The sequence below is a fragment of the Mya arenaria genome, chromosome 11, assembly GCF_026914265.1.
Source record: "Mya arenaria isolate MELC-2E11 chromosome 11, ASM2691426v1".
Lineage (NCBI taxonomy): Eukaryota > Metazoa > Mollusca > Bivalvia > Myida > Myidae > Mya > Mya arenaria.
The window spans coordinates 59,327,756-59,354,315 of NC_069132.1; the positions used below are offsets into that span (position 1 = coordinate 59,327,756).

Consider the following 26,560-nt stretch of genomic DNA (forward strand, 5'->3'; position numbering starts at 1 on the left):
AAGCACGCTAGCGCTTGTTGGTAATTTGCTGACTTAACGTTCTTCTTTCATACAGCATAATACTGGGGTTACCGACTTGTAGCGGTCAATCGAAACAGTGCTTCACCTGGGTGAGTTTTGCGTACTCAACCTCACACTTGCCACACCTTTGATCAACAAGGTGTTGACAATTATGACTTAACGGCTAGTAACAAAGGCAATAAGGTACATATTGGAGTACCGCCAAAGAACGGCCATTGCAAACAAACATGTTATTAAAGACGGCTTAAACAAACCTAAGCGTAGAGCACACTGGATGCCATCTTCTTATATTTTTATCATACACCGGTGCCGTCTGAAATCCCCCTCCCCCACAACAGGATATGAATCGAGATATGTAAACATTTCGTCAAGGCATAACAAATTATAGGTGGGTATTGCAATATGCCTTAACGTGGATAAATGTGAAAACTGAGTCAAGGCATAAAAAGTTATAGGTGGGTATTGCAATGTGCCTTAACGTGGATAAATGTGAACATTGAGTCAAGGCATAAAAAGTTATAGGTGGGTATTGCAATGTGCCTTAACGTGGATAAATGTGAACATTGAGTCAAGGCATAACAGGATTTAGGTGGGTATTGCAATGTGCCTTAGCATGGAGAAATGTGAACATTGAGTCAAGGCATAACAAGTTATAGGTGGGTATTGCAATGTGCCTTAACGTGGAGAAATGTGAACATTGAGTCAAGACATAACAAGTTAAAGGTGGGTATTGCAATATGCCTTAACGTGGAGAAATGTGAACATTGAGTCAATACATAACAAGTTATAGGCGGGTATTGCAATATGCCTTAACGTGGAGAAATGTGAACATTGAATGAAGGCATAACAACATATAGGCGGTATTGCAAGGTGCCTTTACGTAGAGAAATGTGAAGATTGAGTGAAGGCATAACAAGTTATAGGCGGGTATTGCAAGGTGCCTTTACGTGGAGAAATGTGAACATTGAGTCAAGGCATAACAAGTTATAGGTGGGTATTGCAATGTGCATTATCTCGGGTTAATGTAAACATCGAGTGAAGATATTTCAAGTAACAGTCGGGTATTGATAGACATTTTTCTATTAATTCCATTCGACAAATTTCAAGAAAGCAATACATAAGGAAAATGTCGCTGTTTTTTGTGACGAAATTAATCAGTTTAACATATTCATGAACATGAACTGTCTGTGTTATTGGTTAATTCCGTCTTATGAAAGTATTTCATTAAAAACGTTCGTGATTAGTTTTAATTTTGAAACATGTTATTTATCAGTGAAACCGGTCCATTTTTAAGTCTTAAAAACGGCAGCTTAAAATTAAGTACATTTGCCTTAATGAAATAATACGTACTCTTCGTGTTCTGCATTCAAATACGGATGTATATATACGGAAATGGACGAGAGCATCCTTTAATTATTTGCATATTTAGTGTACTGCTTAGCTCTCTTAGTAAACGGCCTGTGTTCGATCTGCGCTCGCAAATTGCCACAAAAAAGTTAAAATAATACAATAATTTTAAACTTGACAGGATAAGTGAAAGTTCATTCGCCACGATGGCTTGGATACAGTTTTTTCTTATTGTAAGTTGTTTATTTTTAATTTTTTCACATTTTAACATTCTTTAACGCTGGCACCTCAATGCTCCGGCACTACCGTCTAATTTTGTTTTCCCCTGTATTGTGTATGTGAATTGTAAGATTGAGATTAATGTATGATTTGCATGGACGCCTTTATCAGTGGATGACAGTTATTCAATGAATGTTCAAGCAAACATATGGAAGGCAGTGTAAACCTATAGCAAAACTGTATATATGGATGTCATTTTTGTACCACTTAGGCCATGACATGCTGTTCTGTGTTTACTGTCATCTGCCTCAAATATTTAAGATCTACGACCATGAGAAAATATGAGAACCTATTTGAATTGGATATACTTTTCAATGATGAAACTTGTTATTGAACTTGCTATTGAAAAGACATTTGGATTGCAATTTGGGCCAGTTTAGTCAATGTCAAGGTCGCTTTCATTAAATTAGAAAATAAAATTCGCTCAAATGACTGGTTAAAAATGAAGTTTAGTAATTGATCGTATTGTACGTTGGGATTGATCAAGGCGGTCAGTAGGGAAATGATCAAGGTCGCTATTACTAAAAATAATTGAATTGGTTTCCGTCCAATTACTTTAAATCCAAGTGATGCAAGTTTCAGTGCAGGTAAAACATAGCCCAGTCAACAGATAAATTTGATTGTTTTGGTTAAGATCAAGGTAGGATTTACACAACAACATATTATTCGCACAATAACCTGAGTTTGGAATAGCGTTTTGATGGTATTTTGTGTTAACAAATCTAATTTCAAGACATACATTAGGATTTGATTTGTAAGGATGGATAGGTGTAAAGGTCACTCACTTTTGGAGTTTGTAGGTGCAAGGAAAAAGTCGATGTAACTTAAAAAAATAGCTTCTGCTAAAGTTAGAAATATGTTACGGTGTTGAAATTTCTGAGATTAAGTGTACACGTGCTTTGAAAATTGCGATTTGCGTTAGTGGACTCATGGTAAAGGTCGCTATTACTGAAAGTAGAGAATTGTTTTACCTTAATGAATTTTGTTAGAATTGACGTATAATGATGTTGTAAAGTAAGCACATATGGAGACATAATTTTTGTTAGCATTAAGGGTGATGGGTTCAATGTCACTTTTTCCAAATATAGAAAATTGCTTAAAGTCAATTACTTAAGAATATGCAATATATAATATTATTATAGCAAGGTCATGTGACGTTGTACTTTTTGATGCATTTAGGGCCAGGTGAATTAAAGTCAAGGTCAGGGATAATAAACACTTATTTACTTAACAACTGACTTCAGATAGATATAAAGTAATACAGCTTACTGGCTTATGTGGAAACGCACCCTGGGATCGGATTCAGGTCAATGATACAGCTTGGCCCAATCGATTTTGGAATGTATTCATGATTTGCACAGGTTTTAACAACATGTTCCAATCGCAATTATGAGATGACTGTTTTTGAAAATAGTAACAATAACGGTAGGTTCGTAAAATTCACATTGAACACAGAAAGTATAGATATGTATCAGGGTGTTGTTTTATATTGTAGTAATGATTATCATGACATTGTTGATTGAGTAGTAAGTAGAGAGTATAACTTTGATGGTAGAACTGATTCGTTTTCTAGTCTTTTCAATAATAAGACATTTGCTGCAAATGGTTAAAGTACACTCATTGGTGGTTCTAGATGTAATCGAAATTATTGAAATGTCAAAAGACATTCGTATTAAATATTAACCTCTTTACTTTATTTTTTGTCATAAATAAAGCCTATGATTTAATATCGGAACATGTCAACAATTTGGGAAAAGTTGCAAACATTGAAATGCTTTGTATAATAGGTTATTTTTTGGATACTTTTTGCTATTAGGACTAATATTACCAATTTGTTTCGTAAGTCGTGAATATATAAAATATACTGGACTGTGTTGCTTAAACATCAGGAGAACTTTGCTTCTTTTGTGTCACACTATTATATTATTTTTCTTCTGTTTCAGGCATTTCTTCTTCCCTGGATAGTGCAGTTATTCGATGACTCAGGTAAATTAAATTAATCTATGACATTTTTGTTGTTAATGATTTTGATACTTATCACAACGTTATCAGGATAAGGTCATCGTTCTTTAATTAAATTATTTACAATCTCGCCGCCCCTAACGTATGCGCTAATAAAAAAAAAATAAAAGAGATCATGAAGTGTTTAATATTAAACTAATCAACCGACATTGAAAAAATGGAGCAAGTATATCCAATCGTCGTAAGGCATTCAGAGCACACTCGACTATTTCCGAGCTTCCCGGAAAAGAGCCGTGTTGTAACGATGTATTTTCGCATGCAAAAAACAAGCAATTATTACCAAATTAAACCTTAAAATAAAATCTTAAACCGCAAAGAGGAAACTGCAATCAAACTTATCGATCTCCATTATAAAATATCGCAATTATAGCATGTCTAGGTAGGTAAAATAGCGCCGGAACTGCTATCGACACACCATTTTGGGCAATGAAATAATTTGGTAATGCACCACTATATTGTCAATTTTAAACCTAAAATAGTCACGACAGAATACTAAAGCTACAAATGTAAATATGTTTAAGGTTTTACTGAATAATAGTAAAGTACATGTACATATTTCTCACCGCCTGCAGTTGAGATACCACTGCTTTAAATCAATGTTGGTCTGGTCATCAGGTTTATGTTTCGCATCTACTAATCCTTTTGATATCAAGTGAACATTGTAAGGAAAAGTGAACCCGGTGCGGGGCTTAAAGCCCAAACCGCGAGACATCAGCTCCTCGGTGCTCAAACATATTGAGCTTTGCAGGCAAAACAGTTGCAAACAATTCAATGTTATAGTGGAACGTCATATTGACACAGTACGATACTTGTCATATTGAAGAATAACGTGTTTTATGTTTTTTCGTTTGTTGTACTGTGTTAATATTTACTGTTTGTTCAATATATTTGATATAATATAACGGGTTTTTTTTATCAGTAATCAAATATGTTTCTGAAGTGAAGCAGACCAATGTTTATTCAAGTATTTATGAAGTAAATCAATATAATGAAAACATGCATTCACATAATTTTAATCTTTATCAAACAAAATTATGAGTTAATAATGAATCTTTAATTTTGTATTTTATGGTCGACAGCTCATTCTGTTTTAGAGATCGTAAATCATTTTATAAAAAACGATAGCATAACGTTTTCAAGGATTGAACGCATTGCTTTTGTTTTTATTTAAAGTAGCGATAGTTTCTATAATACTTCGCAAGAAAGCAACATGGACGAGCTTAATAGAGGAACATATAACTTAAAATAAAAATATTGTATATTAGATATGGTTGCGTTCTTTGCTTAAGGTAAGCCATCACTCATTAATACAAAAAAAATAATGGTAAAGTTTCATTTTAAAGTTACAAAACGTTAAGTTTGAATATGTTTAAAGTTTTTACCAAGAGCTTTTTTTATATACGCATTATGCTATTTAAGAAATAAAGTAATAAAATGCGATATAATTATAGATCAATTTTGTTTAGTCCTCCCTTGAAAGGTACTCATTTATGTTTTTTGTGAAATGCACATTTTTGTATGACGAAAGAAAGTGTGGCAAATCATTAGGAGTGTTAAAACTAAGATACTTAAAGCTGGAAAACTTCAGCAAATGTTGATATTTGCTCAAATATCGTCTTTGAATTCCTCATTGCTCTCTAGCATTAACACGCTTATAATCATTTAATAACAGCTTTGTTGTTGTATGATTGGTTGAGTGACATTATCACGTGATGTTATCAATGCATTGTTAAGAGGTCAACATATCTACTATTTTTGTGGTTTACCCGTCGGTTTGTGCGATATGTGATGTGCGAAGATAATAAATGTCGACCCATTCTTCCACATTGAACCTGCCTTTTGCTGGTGATATCATTATACCCATTAAAGACTATTAAATTTTAAATAAAAAAACTCTTAAGCCGTAGCAAAATAGTTATTATTGAAACCCGTCATGAACATTTGATCATTTGATTAGATGTTCGAGATATTGACATTCTTCTTTAAAACAATTCATGCAGACGTTAGATTTATTCTTTCTACTTTTTGAAATAGTATATATTGTTTTTTTTATAGTTCCGTGTAGCTTTTGGTGCAATATAATTGATGAAATGTGAATGCATTATCTCTTATTGTGCTATTCTAATGTTGTTCCTGAATCAATCAAAGTATTTTATTCAAAATCGTTTATATGTAATACATATTTATTTTGTGTTTTACATCGCGTAAGTATATTTCATACATTTGCGATATTCGATGGAGCCATTTTCTTCTCTGTTATAGCCAGGGATGATTGCCTCCAAAGTGACGACGGATTCTATTTTATTTTATCTGTCGAATACCACTTATTTGTTGGTGATGATAATAATATTGTAATGCGCATTTTGAACAGAATTAAAAGCAAAAAAATGTTTTACATAATGTATAATATTTGTTTCATACCAGTAGTTCTCAACGTATTAATGTATTTTAGACGGTATATATAGTTCATAACGATCGCACATATAGTTAGCGGAAAATTGGTCATCTTGAACACAGTAAAGATTGATTGTAATACATTAATCAAGACTGATCCTATACATAATATATAATTTTATTTTAAACTAGCATTCGCGCCGGTTTATACGGTTTTTAATTGTCACAAAATGTTTCAACACTGAAAGGGTTATTCTAAAACGACCAAAGTATTTAAGACCATTAAAATCATATATCTAATAACATTGTGTTGGTTTGTGTTTTACATCGCATAAGTATATTTCATACATTTGTGACATTCGATGCAGCCATTAACTAATCTATTGCAGCCATGGATAAATGCCTCCAAGCGGGCAACTATTATTGCAATATTTCCGGGAAATGTATCTACCAGTCTTCAGTTTGTGACGGAGTTACTGACTGTAAAGAGCGCGAAGATGAGTCCCCTCCAGCCTGTAGTAAGTCATATATGTCGACTATCACTTATTTGTTGGTGATGATAATAATAAAGTAGTACATATTGTATACTGATTCAAAGCTCTAAAGCATGAACAATCCGATACATGTATCTGATGATATATGTCACTACTATTTCCGACGGTATATACGGTATGTAAATGGACGCAGAAAGTTTTAAAGTAGTTTTTGGTAAAAAATATTGATAAAATGTGAATGCATTACAGTCGAAACTCGTTGGCTCGATATCATATGGCTCGATATCCTCGTTGGCTCGAACCGGAATAAAAGGACCGATTATTTTAAAATATGTTCATATAAAATCCGATCGGTTGGCTCGATATTTTGAGGGTCGATACTTCTCCACGCTCGACGTCAGTTTCGTGGTTACTTGTAAGAATTTCACACTTTGTTTTGTGTGCTTGGCTCGATTTCATTTTTGCGGGCTCATGTAAGAAATTCATACTAAGCTTCATTAAGGACGAGGCGATAATCGAATATATTTGCTTGATTAAATCATAACTGTTATAAAATTTAAATGGTTTTAACAATTGGAGTGACCATGCCATCATTTTATTTTTTTGTCGTTAATTTGCACGTCAAAATTATGTCATTATATGTGTATCTCTTAATGCATTTTGATAAGGCGTCATTCACATAAAAATATTGCGCTGAATCTTTCTCCAAATGGAAGAATTAATACAAATGTCAAATGCTGAGAAATCTAGAGAAGGACCCGGTACAGCATAAGCTATGCTTATGCATGCATTAATTCAAAAATCAAATGATATTTTCATAATTATATCGAATGTGTCATGTTGCGTACTTTAACTATGTCCAATAAATACTCTTCTCTTACGGCGATAACGTAGCAAATAACAAACGAGGTAACGTAACAAAGATACACATTCAGTGTCGCTTGGCTCGATATTCTCAAGGCTCGAAGTAGTTTCGCTTGTTCCTGGAATATCCAGCCAACGAGTGTCGACTGTATATATTAATGTGCTCTTTTATTGTTGTTCGTTTATGTCAAATTTAAAAAAAAATCAAAATACCTTGAAGTGTTGCGATATGAAAACACACTCATGAGTCAAGCTGTTGTTGTTGCTGTTGTTGTTGTACGTAGTCATTAAAATATTAACCGTTCACAGTTCAAATCAAACACACGTGGACCATCCTTAATGATTATTAATACAAAGTAACCATCTTTCAACCAAAAAATATTTTTGGCCGACAATTTGGTTTCGCTATTTGTTCGTCAAAGAAAGTGACTAAAACAACCTCTATAGTTGTATACGGACCATTCTGAAACATGGTTTACATGATTACCATGGAGTTTACTAATTCTTACAATTTGTGTGAGATTCGGTTCAGTTGTTCGAACGTAATAGGCCTTTTATTTTGTACTTTAAGGCTATAAATGAAGCTAATATTGTTGCGCGAGCGATTGCTTTACTTTCCAATGGATGGCTCTGAAATTGTGTTTTACATGATCATCAGGAAGTGTTCTGGTACGTAAAATATGTTTGGTGGCTTCGACAAAGTCGCTCAAAAGTGATACTCCCATCAATCTAATACTTACCTGAGAGCAAAGTATCTGGAGCAAACTAACTAGTATACGGAATACGATGACTAATTATGTAATATATTTTGACTAGAGCGCAAAATGCCGGTTTTCGGTATTTTTGAAGAAATGTTTTAAGTGAAAAATAGTAGCAATGTCGGTAGAAACCGTATATCATTCAAAATAATAAACTTCCCGTAAACGTCCGGATGGTATTTGCACACATGCAATCTGGGACGGTAATAACCTGCATATGGTTGACACGATTTCAACACTTAAATCATGTTTGTACAGCCGGTCCAAAATGATAGATATTTTTCCGTTTCGATCAATCAGTAACAGAATAATACATGAACCAAGGAAATTCAAACGCAGGTGTATTCATGTGCAGCAGATGACGACTGTCGATGTTTTAAGTCATAAGTTCAAATGTTTATGTCGCAGTGAAATTGATCGAACAAACCGACAAGTTCGCGGTGATCTTAAGTTGAAAACGGAATCACCGTTATACATGATAAAGAGTAATGGATATGAGGATATTACTATTTAAGAGCGTAGTTAATTATAAAAAATTTCTGATCATTTGCCTGATGCTAGTTACCTTGGAAATGTGCATATTTCGTGTCATACTAACACTTCGGGTGAAACGCCAGGATATTTGAAGTCTGATGATACGTACGGGTATCCCTTTCCAAGACACAACATATCAATGTTTGCTGATTAAGGTTTTATTTACAAAATACATATTTATAAATAGTGAACAGAAAAATGCAAAGGTTGTCAAGAAGTACTTTAAAACTTTTCTAAAGGATCGACTTTATAGTACAAAATGTATAAATCGAAAAATAAACAGTTTCATAGGTAGATTGTGGTGTGTAGAAGAAATAGAACAACCGTCTTTGAAGCGCTTCCGAGACATATGCCCGGAAATGACGTCACTATCCTAACAACCAATGTTGTCAAGTGCCGGCTGTCTGCCGGTGCCCCCGTAAACCAACGATCGATGTCATTAAGTGCCGTTCGTCTGCCGGTGCCCTAGTATACGAAAGACCGATGTCGTCAAGTGCTGGCCGTCTGCCGGTGCCCTTGGTTACCAAAGACAGATGCCGTCAAGTGCCTCCCTCGTATATCGATGACCGCCTTGAAGTGCCGGCCGTTTGTCGTTTTCTGTTTTATCAACGACAATTGTCGTCAAATGTCTTTGTCTGCCGTTTCCTCGTCGTTCGCCGGTTCTATTGTTTACCTGCGACCGATGTTTTTAAGTGCACGTCTGCCCGGGCCATATATTACGAACAAACGATGTCGTCAAGTGCCGGCTGTCTGCCGATGCCCCCGTAAACCAACGCCCGATGTCATTAAGTGCCGGTCGTTTGCGGGTTTTTCGTATACCATCCAATCATGTTGTCAAGTGCCGGCGTTCTGCTGGTTCCAAGTATACGACCGATAGATGTCGTCAAGTGACTGCCGTTCTCCGGTCCTCGAAAAAAACACCGATATCGTCAAGTGCCGGCCGTCTGCCGTTGCCCTCGTTAACCAACGACAGATGTAGTCAAGCGCGGGTCGTCTGCCGGTTGCCATGTATATCAACGACATATATATCGTCAAGTTCCAGCCGTCTGCTGGTTCCCTTGTATACGAACCACTGATGTCGTTAAGTGCCGGCCCTATGCCGATGCCTTCGTATACCAACGACCAATGTCGCAAAGTGCTGGCCGTCTGCCGGTTTCTACGTGTACCAACGACCGATGACGTCAAACGCCGGTCATCTGTAGGTGCCCTTTTATTCCAACGACCGATGTCGTCAAGACCCAGCCGTCTTTCAGTGCCCTCATATACCAATGACCGATCTTATTAAGTGTCGGCCATCTGCCGGTGCCTCGTATACCAACGACCGATGACGTCAACTGCCAGCAGTCTGCCGTTGCCTCGTATTCCAACGACCGATGGCGTCAACTACCGGCCGTCTGCCGGTGCACTCGTATACCAACGCCGATATCGTCTGCCGGTGCGCTGTACCCAAGCGCTGTAACTAGATCTGGCCTTGGTAGAGTCGGCGTTGTCAACGGACATGTCTCGGTGTAGACTGGCCGTTTCTTTGATAACAATGGCGCCAAGCTCGATGTGCGTGCTCGCCCCAAAGTATACGCGCCACCCGTCTCACCCAAGTCAGTACGGATACAAAATATGACAAATATCAACTACTTTATTTGATTTGGCCAACATGGAAAACTTTTAGTCCAATATCGTTTAATATGTAAATAATATAAGCAAATACTTTGCACACTCAACGGTTATTGTCAGTACAATATAACATTCCACGTCTATGTACCGCTATATAAATGATTCCCTTTATATACGACACCATAATTAAACAATCCCAATATTCAAAACGAAGAAAGCTTGTATGCATATGTAATATGCATTTTACCAACACTAATTCATATATTATTTTGCCCTTAAACAATTGACAGCACCTAAATGCCTTATGAGTATAACCGTAACATATCCAGAAATAGCAGACAACTACCACTATCGAATATTGTTATTAAATAAAGAATATATAAGAGTATCTTTTTTGCTACCTTTTCGCTTATAGAATCTTATCGAAGCCGTTATTATATATTAAAGCAACAATTCAATTTTAAACCTAATCTAAAACTTTTAATATTGAACAAGACTTGTTTAACAGGACTTACTTACAGCCTGATACATAAGAGGCCCGTAAATCTAGGTACATAGATCTTTATTAGAATTACACGATTAACGATAAACTTTACATCGTCAATTCTAATCGGATTTAATCAAATAAAAATGAAATTGCTTGAAATCATAAGTACAACAAAATGATAAACAAACATTTATAAGAACAAGACTCCTTTATCGATAACTATAACAATCTACCAAAATGAAACGGTGGCATACCGGTGACATGTGTATGTTTTTATTTATCTCGTGCGTACGACATACTATATCGTGCGCACGAGTTACTTAGTCGTGCGCACGAGATACTAAGTCGTGCGCACGAGATACTTAGTCGTGCGCACGGGACACTATGTCGTGCGCACGAGTTACTAAGTCGTGCGAACGAGATACGAAGTCGGGAAAGAATGACATAACTTGATTATTGTGCGACTGTCTGGCAGATCAAATGAAAGGGGTAGAAACGATAGAAGTGGTGTTGCTGACTTATCGGCACATAAATAGGGGGAAGTCCTGTTAATGGAACACACCTCGTATTATGCGTAAATATCCTACACTAGATTTCGCATCACTGTTAAATAAAATCACTGGCCTTGACATAAAAATACAATGTATACGCTCTATGTTTGATTTCAAATCATTATATGTGTACGTCCTCCACACGTCCAAATGAACAAACCGGCAACCACCACAATCACCATTACGTAATTACCATTAAGTAACTCGTGCGCACGACTTTGTAACTCGTGCGCACGACTTATTGTCTCGTACGCACGACTTTGTAACTCGTGCGCACGACTTAGTAACTCGTGCGCACGACTTAGTAACTTGTGCGCACGACTGGGTAACTCGTGCGCACGACTTAAGTATCTCGTGCGCACGATTTAGTATCTCGAACGCACGACTCTCGTGCGCATGAGATAAATAAAAACATGCACATGTCACTTCTGTGTCAACGTAAAATGATCCCTGGTTATCATAACGTTGTTTTTTATGTTGTATATGCCCAAATAAGGCCCTGCTGTATAATAAACAAAAATATTATAAATAGGTTTCATCCGTGACACGGGGGCATACGCCAATTTAGAGCTGGATCTTATGTTTCTCTTCTGTGCGTTGATAAGGATGCTAATTCACCGGTACATCTCTTTCGACTATCGAATATGTCTTGCTTATACTAATAATAATGCAGTGGATGTTACAAGGGAATTCAAATAATGTTATGAAGCAAGCGAATGATGTATGATACATTTTACTATTGTACAACTTAAGGTATATTTTGAACACAGTTAAGGTTGATTGAAATATATATCATGACTTATCCTTTACACAGACATATTGTATAAATAAATAAATAAATAGATAAATAAATAAGTAAGCAAATAAATAAATAAATAAATAAATAAATAAAATAAATAAAATAAATAAATAAATAAATAAATAAATAAATAAATAAATAAATAAATAAATAAATAAATAAATAAATAAATAAATAAATAAATAAATAAATTAATTAATTAATAAATAAATAAATAAATAAATAAATAAATAAATAAATAAATAAATAAATAAATACATATATATATATTTCAAATTAGTATTTGCGCCGGTTTATACGTTTTGTAATTGTGACTTCTACTACTACTACTGCTACTGCTACTACTACTACTAATAATAATGATAATTATTCCTACTGCTACTGATACTGCTACTGCTACTACTACTACTACTTCTATTACTACTAATAATAATAATAATTATTCCTACTGCTACTGATACTGATGCTGCTACTACTACTACTACTTCTTCTACTACTACTACTACTAATAATAATAATAATACCTACTGCTACTGATACTGATACTGCTACTACTACTACTACTTCTACTTCTACTACTACTACTAATAATAATAATACCTACTGCTACTGATACTGATACTGTTACTGATACTGCTACTGCTTAATAAAAAAAATAAAAATAAATAATAATAATAATAATAATAATAATAATGATATATATATATATATATACATATATAATATATAAAGCAAATGTTAATCATAACATATCATTATGATGTATACTAGTATATGCGACCGTATATAAACATCGTATGTATGGAATGATAATGATATTCCTTTTTAAACCCACAACTTTTTTTCATACATTTTTTAAATTCGATGTTGCCCTTTTTCTCTATTACAGCCGAGGATGAATGTTTTCGAAGAGACCGGACCTTATGTGGAGATTTCCGGTGTATCCCCACTAGTTCGTTGTGTGACAGAAAGGTTAACTGTCCAGGCGGGGAAGATGAGCGGTTTATAGCCTGCTGTAAGTCATCCTTGTATATCACTTATTATTTGTTGATAATGTTAACATAGTGCAACCAATAGTTTTGGCTTATATAAAACAACACATGCTTCTTATAAAGTATACATAATGATATGTTTTACCAATATCACTATAGAAACTTCTGTATTTGCGACGGTAAATACGGTGTTATATGGTCGCAAATATTTGAAATAAATAATGTATCCTTTATACAATTTATATTTACCTATATCTACGCTGACTAAGATACACATTATACTTTCTTTTTTCTAAGATGTGACCACAGAAACAATAATCGAACACGACTAATACAACTTGTAGCTGTTGTTAAAAACATATTTTACCCTCGTGTAAAACGGATTTAGACCTACATGTAATAACGATAACGAGACGAAACTAACGAACTACAGTGTTATGGGAATGAATTAACCCCGCCCCTTAGAGAGAGATTATTTTCTTCTTGTAAAAGAGCCCGAATTCTGAATCACTTTGAGCGTATTCAAACACAGTGATTTGATGGGAATGAACTCCTGCTTTGGTGTCATTTAACCTGTACAAAATTTAGTGACCACTAACCCAATATATTTTTTTTCTTCAGATTTATCAAAGGGGTCACTCCTACCAACTTTCTAGCATAAAATAACTATGAATTACTGCAGTTTAACAATCATATGTCAGAAAATCTCGAAATGCCTAAATGGAGGAAAGTGAAATAACTTCAATTTCATCGAAATGTGTGAGTACGAAAGACATGCCAAGAAAAGTATCCAAACGAACTTATTAATGTTAACATGTTAACATATATCCGACTTTAAATAAAGATTAGTGTTTATTGTATCTTGTATCGTGTGCGTAATCCGATCATCATGTAATAGTTATATGATATGAAGTTAAATCGTTATGATTAAGAATGGGCGGAGTGAGCGTAGCGTCCGACTTAATTATTAAGATTTTACTTCAAGTCATTTAACTTAGAATACAACCTCAATGGCTGACAAATTGTCAATGCAAAATCTGACACAGTGAGTGTGTATCGGATGGATTGCAATAGGCGGACCTTAAACACCCGCAAAAGTTGAAAATCCTTATTATAAAGCCTTGTACTTAATGACTGCATAAATATATATATATATATATGTATATTATCCTATATCGAATGAACACCGAAAGTTGATATTTGCATTCGTAAAACTAAGGCGGATGAATTTGAAACTGCGCAAAAGTTAGTTATATCTAGATGACGACAATAATACCGGAATGAAACAATTGCCTTTTCCCAAAGCATTAAATGCGCTGACATTCGTTTCTCACTATGTAAGGGACTTAAATGACAGACACTATATCCTATTTTGTTTTTTATTGGAATGCGTTCCTATTACCTTTTTAAATCTCATTTGAACACGTTCTTGTGTATCATCACTACATGTACAAGCCGAGTAGCCTTGACGCTAATACGTTCATCTTGTCATCACTACAAGAACAAGCCGAGAAGCCTTAACGCTAACACGTGCGTGCGTGTCATCATTACAAGAACAAGTCGAGTAGCCGTTACGCCAACACGTGCGTGCCTGTCATCATTACAAGAACAAGCCGAGTAGGCTTAACGCTTATACGTGCGTGCCTGTCATCACTACGGGAACAAGCCGAGTAACCGTAAAGCTAGCTCGTGCATGCGTGTCACCACTACAAGAACTAGCGATAGCTCTACTAGCCTTAATGTCAACACCTGCGGGCGCTCTAGATTATTTTGCCTTTTGATGGATTTGTATACAAATTCGTATCTGAATTACAGAAATTATAATTAAGAAAAGTCCGTACTATACAATATTTTCTCTGATAATTTAAATAGTTAACACAGTCTTCCTTTATATAGTTTGAGTAAATAGAATATTGCAAAACATTTTCCTTTTTGCAGGTCTCAAACACCAATGTGAATCGAATCGTTCTTTATTATTTGGCTGCTTGGGTGAATGTAAACCTGGTCAATTTGGCGAGTATTGCGAGAAAACTTGTTCAGAGAAGTGTTTGAATCGAATTTGTGATAAATCAAGCGGAATTTGTAAGAACTGTACAAGAACGTATTTAGAAAATTGTTCACAAGAATGTGGCGAGGAATGTCGAGAAAGAAACGGTTTCTCACAATGTGACAGACAAAGTGGCAAATGCTTGAATTGCTGTACTCTTAATCACTATGGTCACTATTGCAACAATACATGTAAAAACTGCAAAGGAAATTCCTCAAATATTCCATGTGATATTAACGGTGTGTGCCAGTTTGGATGTGAGAACGATTATTGGGACAAGAGATGCAACTCGAAATGCAATGCCAACTGTCAAGGTGACGAACATGGAAAAAGGTGTACATCCACAGGGGAGTGTATAAACGGCTGTACTCGTGGATGGAGTGGTAATTTATGTGGTGGTAAGAATAAAGTTTAAAAAATCAACCGCCATTCAAATTAAAGTGTACGATGAGTTTTGAAATTATTTGGGTTTTTTTTTCCTATGGCAGATATACAACTTATTTAATAATGTACCGTTATGTTTATCGAATGATATATTAGCGAAGTGTTTTAATATTACACACGGCATCAACATTTGTATTATAATCATTTATTATTGTTTATTTAAAAAAATAACGTTACAATCTTTAGTATTATATTTAATTTAGCCAAATAACTGACTTAAAGTTTATTTTACAAAATTAAAGTTCCTTATGTTTATCTTTAAGACAATTTTATTTCAAAGAATTAGAACATTTCTATATTAAATTAAATTAAAATGTGCAAAACACGATCATGTTGAGAAATACTTACGTAATCAAACCTACAAATAAGCTAGTTCTCTTTTAGCTCGCTGAGTCTTAATCATCATTTTTGATGCTTTGTGTCCCAATACGATATTGGTCTCAATTAAAAGTACATCGTACATAAATGAATTGCAGTTGCTAGAGTAAACTGAAATATGACCTAAAATAACCTATCTTTGCAATCTTTTTTGGCAACTTTATTTTTCGTATGTTTTTATTTACATATTCTTTTTTTGAACACGTATAAACATAGGGTCATAAGTTAATCAAAATTCACATATTTGTGGACCGGATATAGATGATAGCTCGAGAAGTTGTTGCTTGTTTATATTCAAGCTCGGTTGTTTCGTTTCCCAATCCATTTATATTATAACGCTCCATTTGTTTTCAGAATCCACCGATAAAGAGAACGTCAGCTCCTTAAAGACAACCGTTATAGTCATACCAGTTATTGCCACTGTGGTTGTCGTTGTGGTCGGGATTATCTGCTATTTTTGGGGTCGAAAAAGGTGAGTGAAGCGAAGTAGCGAATAAATGTATGTGTAACTAGATATGTGTTGGAATGAACGAACATATTCTTGAATATTTATAAGTGCCATGATTAAGATACACAAACTTAAATGTGCCCGTTAAAGAGAACATATATGGCATGTTTCATATTTGCTTCCCTTTATGACAATGAGGATTTAATAAGCTCTGGTTAAAAGAGAAGAATATAATACAAAGGTATTTTATGAAGTTCCAAAATGCTAATGCGTCAGATACACACATTTAGATTAAATGTGCGCGTTAAAGAGGACGCTTCTGATACATTACTGTAGACTCTGTTACTGCATAATTATATTACATGTTTTGATGTTTGCTTCTCTTTATAACAATAAGTATTCAATTAGTGCTGGTTAAAAGAGAACAAAGTAATACAAAGGCTTTTTTGAGGTTCCAAAATAGGATTTGGCTGCAGAACATTATATTGCAAGTTAATTGTTTGAACATTCTATTTGGTTTATTGTGCGTTTTATGGGAAAGTAGTGCTATTCAGTTAATGTCGCATCATTAGATAATGATTGAAAAAAGGCTGTATTATCCTTGATGTTGTTTAATTATGCAGGTTTAACCGTCACTAGAATGAACGCATTGAACCGCGCCGAGAATTTCGAGTTGGCATTGCACACTGGCAACAACCCTCCGGGTCTCGGTGAAGTTTTACCCTGTATGCCGACATCAACGAAGGTATATATTCATTGTAATTAGTTTAATCAAATTCACTTTATACATTAGAATGTAATTTTATGTTTTTATCGCTCATATAAATTATGATTTTAGTACATTCACGTTGAAATAATCTGGATAATTAAAATATAATCGTTTATAAAAATGTATTGCATTTTTGTAACAGTAAAGACGGCTTTCAATAATACCTTGATATATGTGAAAAATACGAATGTTATGATTCTATTACCGTGATGCTGATTGCAGATAATTGTTAGGTGCATGATTAAAATATCGTTGATGTTTTCAATTATTTTAGAAACCATGGAACATTATCATGCAAAAATGGACGACCAAAAAGACACTGATGGGATGGGCGATATTGATGAAATAAAACAAACTGATTCTCTTGTATAAAGACGTCAATCTTTCCGGCCGTTATAAACGATGTTTCGGCCATTTATTAGATATCATGCATGAAATTTCATTAAAACTGCAGATAAGTATAGCATTTTGGAAGGCTGTGTCGCAACAAAAAATTCGAGTAGTCAACTCAAAAGTTAAGGTTACACTTTTAGGTCAAAATTACACGATAGGAATGAAATGAAATTACAATTTGAATCTTGCCTGGGATGGATTTTGAGGGGTCGAAGTCAATGTTACTGTAATTGAAAGTAGAAAAATGCTCTACGCCCAATTACTTTAGACTGCTACTTTTTCCTTAATTATACAAGTAATTAATTGGCTATAATTTCTGATTGCCCATATTACGAATCTGCTTTTGTCGCATTGTGGCGTTTTTATTTTTCATATGATATCGAATTGCAAATGCGATAGGATATCCTACTACATTTCTAGGTTTTAAAGGAAGTCCATATAATGAGTTAATCTACGGCGAGCTTGAAGTTTTTAACTATCAGCAATTATATATCATACCATCGTAAATTTCATACTTAAGATGTTACATACAAATGATAATAAGTACAATAAAACAATTTATTTTACCGTATTGAAGGTTGGTTAAAGATACCCTATTTAATGTTAGTTTTTAATATAACACGATTTGTGAAGCTTGACTTAAATCTGCATATATTGTTTGCAGATGTAGGAAACGATTATTTAGTTCTGGTATCTTCTACAAAACTGGAAGGGAATGTAATAAGAGCGTAATAGAACATTCTTTTATCTTTTGTAATCTATTGCCAAATTAGAAAGTTCCGATTTGGTTCATCGGGGTAACGTGTACCCCATCATAGACTAAAGAGTTAAATGTTGGCATAACACACCCTAATACCTGTTGAGCGCAGAAAATAAAATATATTAGCAATTCTTAGCAATATGTAGTATATACTCTACGATGTAAATATGCACGTTTATTGAATAGACGTAGAACAAGTATGCAAATATTTGTGCACATATGATTAAGACGATTTGTTACGAAAGCTATCTAAGTTTACAATGCATTTAGTCTGATCAGCTGACATGAATTCGTCTTAAAGCAGATTTTGGTATTTATGTACCGTGCTAATCAACTTCAGTGGTACGTTGTAAACATTGGTACGTTTTAAACATATTGCCGTCATTTTAGTTACATGTTGTTTATGTTTATGAATATTACTTCATTCATGTAGAGACGTATACATATAATTGGTGTTGTACATTATGATATCAAACCTAAATTGTACAGAAATTATATTTTCATTAAGAAATATATATGACATACCTTTGTATAGTATCTCTTACCTGAAACAGTATCGATTTTAAAAATATACATGCTTCCTATAAACAGAAATTCATAGAAGAAATTAAAATTATCAAATCTAATATTGAATCGAGTATATTTTAACTTATTATTTGATTTAAGCTTTCTTGACAATTTGATTCAGGTAATAACATTGTTTTTTTCGGTAAGTGTATAATTTTCTGAACTTCATTAAGATGTTTAATATTTTCCTAAGGCTCTCTATGTTTTCTTATTGTTAAATGAATATCGTACCACAATAGCGTATTTTTCCGATTCCGATGAATAAATGTAACATTTCCCAGACGGTGCTCACGTCTTGATCATATTAACAGATTGGCAACGTGATATATACGTTACGGGGTTAGTAGGTGACCCGATATAGGACATACGGGATGCAGAAAACCATATAAGTATACATACTAACCCTGAATCAAGGTTACTTGTAATAGTAACAGTAAATATTATTTAATATTAATTTGTATCAAGCGTATTCTGAATGAATCTTATTGTTAAATGAATGTTCATTGATTCACCTGTAAATACTACAATGTATCCTGATGTTCTGTAAATAAATCTTGAAAAATCTTGATTCTTTATTGTTCGAATTTTGGAAGCACACCCTAAATATACATTCACATTTTTCCGAGTCAATGAGGGCACGTGATTGGTGCAACTTTTTCAATTACTAGGATGACAATGTTTCTGTATCGAAGCAAAATTTTTAAATCCATTGATGTCAAAAGAATAGGTTACTGTCACGTTCAGCTATAGACGCAATATCACAAGTGACAGACATGAAGGTAAAGACTGGTTATAATTCCTCGTAAAAGTGTCTTAGTGGACGCTCTAATAGAACGAAACATAGATGAATGTGTTGGTCAAAATTATTCCCATACACCCAGGCGCTTTATCTTTACTCACGGTGAAAATGGTACTTCTTACAAGGTTATCCGGGTCCGATGAAAAGTCACAAATGTTTCGTGTACTTATCCCAGTCATTTCACTGTTAACCAGTCGAATATGACTATGTAGATTCGTGATTTTAGGGCCTGAGTGGATGGCTCTTGTTACTGTTAAATCGAATTATAGGGGTTCAAGGGGGATACATTCTATTGTCCTAGTCATTTTCAGAAACAGGCCGGCAGCATTTGGGACAAAAGTAATGGGTATAAGTTGAATGTCTTAAACATGTCCATTATCCAATACTGAGTCCAGTAATTTGGACAGAGTTGCTTACATTGAACCTATGACGTAATGAGCGGGTACACGCATAAGGCGATGACCTAGTTTGTTTAAATAAAAAAAACAACATGTCGACAATATATTTCTCTATCGCATTTAGCAGACACCGGACCGGAACATTTATTTGAACAGGTGTGATAGGTGATTACTATTCGAAAATGGCGATACTATCGGATTATTTTATTAGCACAGTATCATACATGGTAGGCAATTAATGTCACAGATAGATCAGATCAACGTGTTTTAGGCACAACAAGTTTCATTGTCAAACTGCCGTTATAACCTGGGTTCAAATACGTATTAAAACGTCATTGAGCCGATTAGTAAGCCTATTTGGAGGAAGCATTTTAAGTTTACGTATACTATCAAACGCCAGAGGATATGCAGTAGTCTTTCACATCTGATGTACAATAAGGAATCGTATGGAAATAGTTTGCATCCGACAAAGGGGAACACATTTAATGCAATCGATGACAAAACTCGTTCTTTGCTCTTGACGAAATCGGGCAGTGTCATTATTTTTTAAAAGGGACAACAGATAGTCCAAAATTACAGTGTTTCCTCAAAAAGCAAAGAAATGACAAAACGCTGTCTCAATTGAATTTACCCATTAAAAATAGCGCACATTGGTTCCCAGTTTATAGTATATTTATGTGGTAATAAAACCCAGTAAATTTCAAATTGAATCATGCGAACTAAACTGCAAAATATACACGTGTGGTAATACATCAGTAATTTAGATTCAATGCGTTGTACACAACGATATCAATTTTAGGTATTTAGGATATTTCCACTCCGATTGTCATTGGTTGAATTTGGCCATCTTTTTTTCTGGCTTAAAATTACACCGGTGTTTAAAAGAAGCAATCCCTATTCACTATCATGTGAAACGCATATCATTTCAGCCGAGCACCGTGTACGAAGCGTCTTTACTACTTGAACAACTATTTGAATTATCGATAAATTTCGAAACATAATCTCTAACAAAAAGGCCTTTTGGTGCGACAGTCAGGAAGAGCTTTAAAAAACAGCACACGGATTGGCATATTCGCTACCTTATATCATGACATAATAAGATTATGTAGGTTGACTATTGTGAGCCCGTCACAGTTTCATTTTCACATTTTAGGTATCGCATAAATACCACGTTGATACAATAAACACGTCCTATAAAACAGATTTTAGATCCCATCCACTTGCTCCGAGGTTGAATGACGAGCACTTGATCGGGAACTTACCTCTGCCGAAAGACCAAAAAAAGTATTAAAGAATACATTTTATTCGAGCTGCTTTGGGAAACATTGAATAATGCAGATAATTATTTATTATTAAACTGAAAAAAATGATGAGATTTTTTTGTTATAAGTCATAGCACTTTATCATATGCATGCATAAAAACTTGAATTAAAAAGTAATATTATTACTTAGCTTTCATATTCTTTTTGGGGGGTAAAAGGCAACCATATTCTGGAACGTCTCTCAATAGGGTTTTAAATAATACGGATTTGTTGTTATTGCATGATAAATTATCGTTATTTTAACTAAATTATCGTCATTTAAACTGTAACATTTTGAATAGTATTGTCGTTTATTAAGAGAATCAGGAGAATACAACTGTGACATTGCTCAACTTAAAAGCGTGTGACTGAGGTTGGAGCCTCGTTCTCCTGGAACACGAGTACCATTGCACTAACTGAACGAACAATCAGAGTATATATGAGTATATACACATACGGACAGGCCACAAGTTCTCGAACTCTCTCGAAGTTCTTTTTATCAGGATCAAGCTAAGCGCACCATTTTGTTTTGAAACAAAATGTGCATTATTCAGCGGTGATACAGCGGTATCAGATAACACATACAAAATATACATAGCTTTGCTTGTAAACAAGTAGTTATATTATAAAATTTAAATCTAAAATAATCAACTTGTGGAGAAGTGTGTGTTAGAAAAAGAAGTTTTGTCCTTTTCAACAAAGCCCGGGCAATTGAGCCATGCTTGAAAATCCCGCCTGGCACTAGACGAGTCATGACCAACAACAGCTAAGATTCTTAAAATGACACTCTTATTCAAAATCAATACATTCACATGTATAACAGACATAAATTTTGTGCGATAAACCTTAAACTACTTACTAAATAATGCATTTCTGGAAAAGATTGATTACTATTAACAGAATTGTAACCTTTTATTAGACAGCTGAAAACGCAAAAAATATTAAATGATTGGTGAATGCTAAAAGATTTACTGTTATAGACTTACATCTCATAAGGTAGAAATAGCGTGTTTTCTTCAGCTTTCTTTCAAATTAGAATAGGTATCCTTCATAAGAACCATTGTATCCGACATTTGTTCATCCCTTTTGGTATATTAAAACAACTTTATTCATTTTGGTAAATACTATTTGAGAGTAAGAGTGCATCTTTAACTTAATGTGAATTTAACTTCACACGAACGTTAGCAAAAATATTTACACGAATATCACACATGTTGACGGTAATTCGCTTTCATAAGGTAATGTGAAGAAAGGCAACTCCAGATTGTTTACATGTAAAATAGTCGTACGATTTAGCTCGCATACCTATTCCGCATTGGTTAACTCCCTTAAAAATGACTGTCTTATTATCGTAGATATCCGTTTGCAGTATTTAATTAATGAAATTGAATAGGTCGTGAAAGTTATCTATATCCAGATTTAGATATAATTCGTCATGTTAACTTGTGAGAATGCCGTTTTTGACATTTAACCTTCTTGTGACAATCAGTTTTTTTTTTCTAATGTTATGACAGATATATGTCCATCGTAAACACAACAACAATAATATGAATATTTCTGACTCAAATATGTTTTACGATGTATCATTTAATAATTATTACACAGTCTTCAGTTCTGCCTCATCAAGCTTCATAAATGCGTATATTCCGAACTGTGTGCGCAACTATAACAGGATCGTTAAAGTGCAAAAACACAAACACTCGTCTGTTATAGTTTACGTAAAGTCATAAGTTTGCAATTATTAAATACAGAGTCGAACTCTAAGACAGCTTAGGCGTTCCATATTGTTGTACCCGGGTTTTGGGACACAAGACATTAATTTAAAGTTAAACTTGTTCTTGTTATTAACATAAATACATTATAAATATAACCTATACTATTTAAAGTTATCTTATTTAACACTTAACCGATTTTATTCAGAACATGATGATATTCGGAGGGGTAAAAGTATCATGAACTGACTCTGTATTTACATTTGCCAAAAGTGCATTTCAGATAAACTTTACCCCACCCGGTAATTGTAAGCATTTAGTGAACGTTTTCAACAGATGCATGCTTTTAAATTTAAATCGTTCAACAATAGCTTTCCTCGATATGTTGGTGTTAAGATGCATTTGTTTTCCTCACCGCTGGTGCGACGTTATATCCATATTTCTTGCATTATTTATCGTAAAGTTTCTGTACTCGCACAATGTCAGCCATTTTGTTTTTCTGCGCAGCTTCCGCTCGTTTAAGGTCAAGTGCAGTCATGTATAAGGTGACTCATCTTTTGGATTTGTTTATGTTTACATTCCAAAACTTAAGGCTATGTCCGGAGCCTTTCTTTGTATCAGTTACATATTTTTCCAAGATGGCTGCCTTTGATTCACATAAACGTTCTATTTTGTGGCAGTCACATGACTGCCATTCAAATCGTTGTCACTGCCATAATTTTTCTTGGCACTGCCAACGTTTTGGGTGGCATTGCCGTCATTCTTATTGGTAGTAGCGTTTTGCCAACTGTGCGAGTATAAAAGCGCCACGATTTTCGTTGGCAGGCAGTCTGAGTCAAGCATTTGTTCAGTGCAGAACCACGTTACGTTTGCTAAAGTAATAAATCTGAGTTTCAACTGAAATAATTACAATAGTTACATTAAAGAACTACTTGATAAAATAATCACTCAGCAAACGTATAACTTATGTGACTTTGTATGAATTGATCATTTATAAGTAGTTTTACTAACGTATACATATTGAAGATACAACGCACAGACAACTTTTATAAGCAAGTAGGGTGACTTTTGTGAGTTATCTCGCTTAGATTGCATTACCAGAACACGGCCTACAATAAGTTGAAGCGAAGTTGTGATATAAATTTGCGTCAAGTACATTCACTAGCGTGAAACTAGGGCGAGCCCCTTACAATATTACTAATTACTACATACAGTAACTTAATTAGGCACTGACCATGTCATCAGTACGCCATATGAATCTTTGTGAAAAAATAACTTAGTCCTTAAAATAGCCCTCAAACTTGATATTTCTAATTTTCTTACTTTGATTTTTTTCGAATTAACAACTTACAATTATTATTGTTTTAAATTGCCATTTATATTACAGCTCAAAACTGTACAATCATATTGAAATGAGATATTTTAATTTTAAAATACATAAGACATTTAACAGTTTACATTATTTCGCATACCGATAGTACTTAGTAGAAAAAAGATATAAAAGCAACATGATTTAAAACATTTTTCCAGGATTGTAAATTGTTGAGAGGCTTTATACAATTTTCTAAATAACGCTAGCAAATAAACATACTTAAGCGTTTAAAGGTTTACGATATATATATATCATTGAATCCGGTCCGTATAAAAAACGACCTGAGAGCTTGCGCAAAAGCCGGTAACGTGTATTTTGCTTATCTAAAATAATCAATTTGTGTGTAAGAAAAAGAAGTTTTGTCCTTTTCAACAAAGCCAGTGCGACTTTGTTTACTGACTTCATGAAGCGTAGTAGTTAGTATATATATCACTTTTTACGTCATCCTCGAAATATCGCTTTTTAAAGATTTTTATTTCCATTTTTAATGAAATCTCTTGCATTCTCATACCGGCTTTAAACCGAGCGAAGCTCGGCAGAGACCTATTACGGCTACATGTACACTTAGCACTACTTTCTTTTAAAATGCAACCACTATGAGCCTGAAAAAAAGACGTAAAAGTGATGGAACCAGTATTTTTCTGTTCATAAAAAATATAGAGCGCGTGCATGCCGTACACCAAAATTTCATCAGAGCGTGACGACACTGCGTTCGGAAGTTTTCGTCATCGCCAAAATCGGCCGTTTCCGTGAGTATGTAAATTGAAACTATCAAAACGCTGGTTGAGTGATTCAAACTAAAAAGATTTACAGGAATTGTGTGACAGATGAACTCTAGATCTTGTGCCATCCAACTCCACTTTTGTGTGACAGATTGTTATTAAATTAAGAAGTTGGACGGGGAGGGTGCGGGAGGAGTATCCCTTCCTGCCAAGCAAAACCATGGCGGAGCGCAAGATTATGACTGAAAAGATAAATGGACGGTTGCGGTTCGACACCATGGCTTTGTGAGTGAGTGTGACTGTAAAGATGAATGGTTTTGCTTTGATCCACAGATTGTGTGAAAGATTGTAAATAAATAGTGCATGGTGACCCCTCGTGCCAAACAACACTATGGGGGATGAGAGATTGTGACTGAATATGTTGAGAGGGTGCTAGTGGGCTGACACCATAGGAGCGCGAGATTGTGATTGAAATACAAATGGGCGGTTGCTGGTTAATGGTTTTGCTGTGGGCCACAGATCGTGTGAAATATTGTAACTAAATAGTCTGTCCAGGGTGTGGGGAATGGTAACCATCCCACAAAACTCTCTGAGAGAGAGTTGCCGTACCCTTTCCATGAAACAACATGGCTTGGTGAGAGAATGCAGTGATTTTTTTTGGAATTATGTTTATCGCCTGTGCCTTGCAAATTGGGAAAAAATTGGACTTTGGGAAAATACAAAATCAGGCCAAAATAGCTAAGTGTGTACGTGCAGAAGGAGCGTATTTTGAAAAACTGTAAATGACGTGACGAAATGAGACAACGAAGTGCTCCGTGGCTTGTAACCTGTACTTTTTGCAATGTTTGTTGTAAACGTTCACTTCACAGTATATTGTTGAAACTTTCAGGATTTGTTTATATTAGATACAATTGACAGTTGATAAAATTTTAAATGCATCCTATGAGTGGTAATTTTTTATGAATGCAGTCTCAAAACTTTCCGGACACCTCTCGTATAATGAAAAGTATACATGTATGAACTTTTTTAAGCACACATTATGCTCTGAAAGAGTAAGTCTTATCAATACTTTGTTTATATTTCAAGAAATTTTTGCTTTTTATTCATTAACATAATATGCATTTATCAAATTGGGAAAAAAATATAAAATTTTGGGAAAAATTGACAGTTTTTTTGCTAAGGGTGTTTCCCTCAGAAGCCAGAAAATTGCACCAAAAAATCACTGGAATGATACTAAAATACACTTACTTTACAGGTGCACCTGTATGTTATTAAGATGTGCATCTCTATATTCATA

At 34.5% G+C, this 26,560-nt stretch overlaps 1 protein-coding gene across 3 annotated transcripts; it reads left to right on the forward strand.

The window, feature by feature from the left end:
• The first annotated feature begins 1,430 nt into the window (after nt 1-1,430).
• On the forward strand, nt 1,431-19,511 carry LOC128209823 (low-density lipoprotein receptor-like). 3 transcript variants are annotated; one of them, XM_052914058.1, is made up of 8 exons: nt 1,431-1,601; nt 3,591-3,633; nt 6,453-6,581; nt 13,051-13,176; nt 15,092-15,598; nt 16,377-16,494; nt 17,094-17,215; nt 17,514-19,511. In XM_052914058.1, the coding sequence occupies exons 1-7, from the start codon at nt 1,575-1,577 to the stop codon at nt 17,107-17,109; spliced, it is 966 nt and encodes a 321-aa protein (XP_052770018.1). In that variant the 5' UTR covers nt 1,431-1,574; the 3' UTR covers nt 17,110-17,215; nt 17,514-19,511. The 3 variants fall into 3 exon arrangements, with proteins under 3 accessions (XP_052770018.1, XP_052770019.1, XP_052770020.1); XM_052914059.1 differs by lacking the exon at nt 1,431-1,601 and adding an exon at nt 2,139-2,234; XM_052914060.1 differs by lacking the exon at nt 1,431-1,601 and adding an exon at nt 3,022-3,072.
• Nucleotides 19,512-26,560: the final 7,049 nt, after the last annotated feature.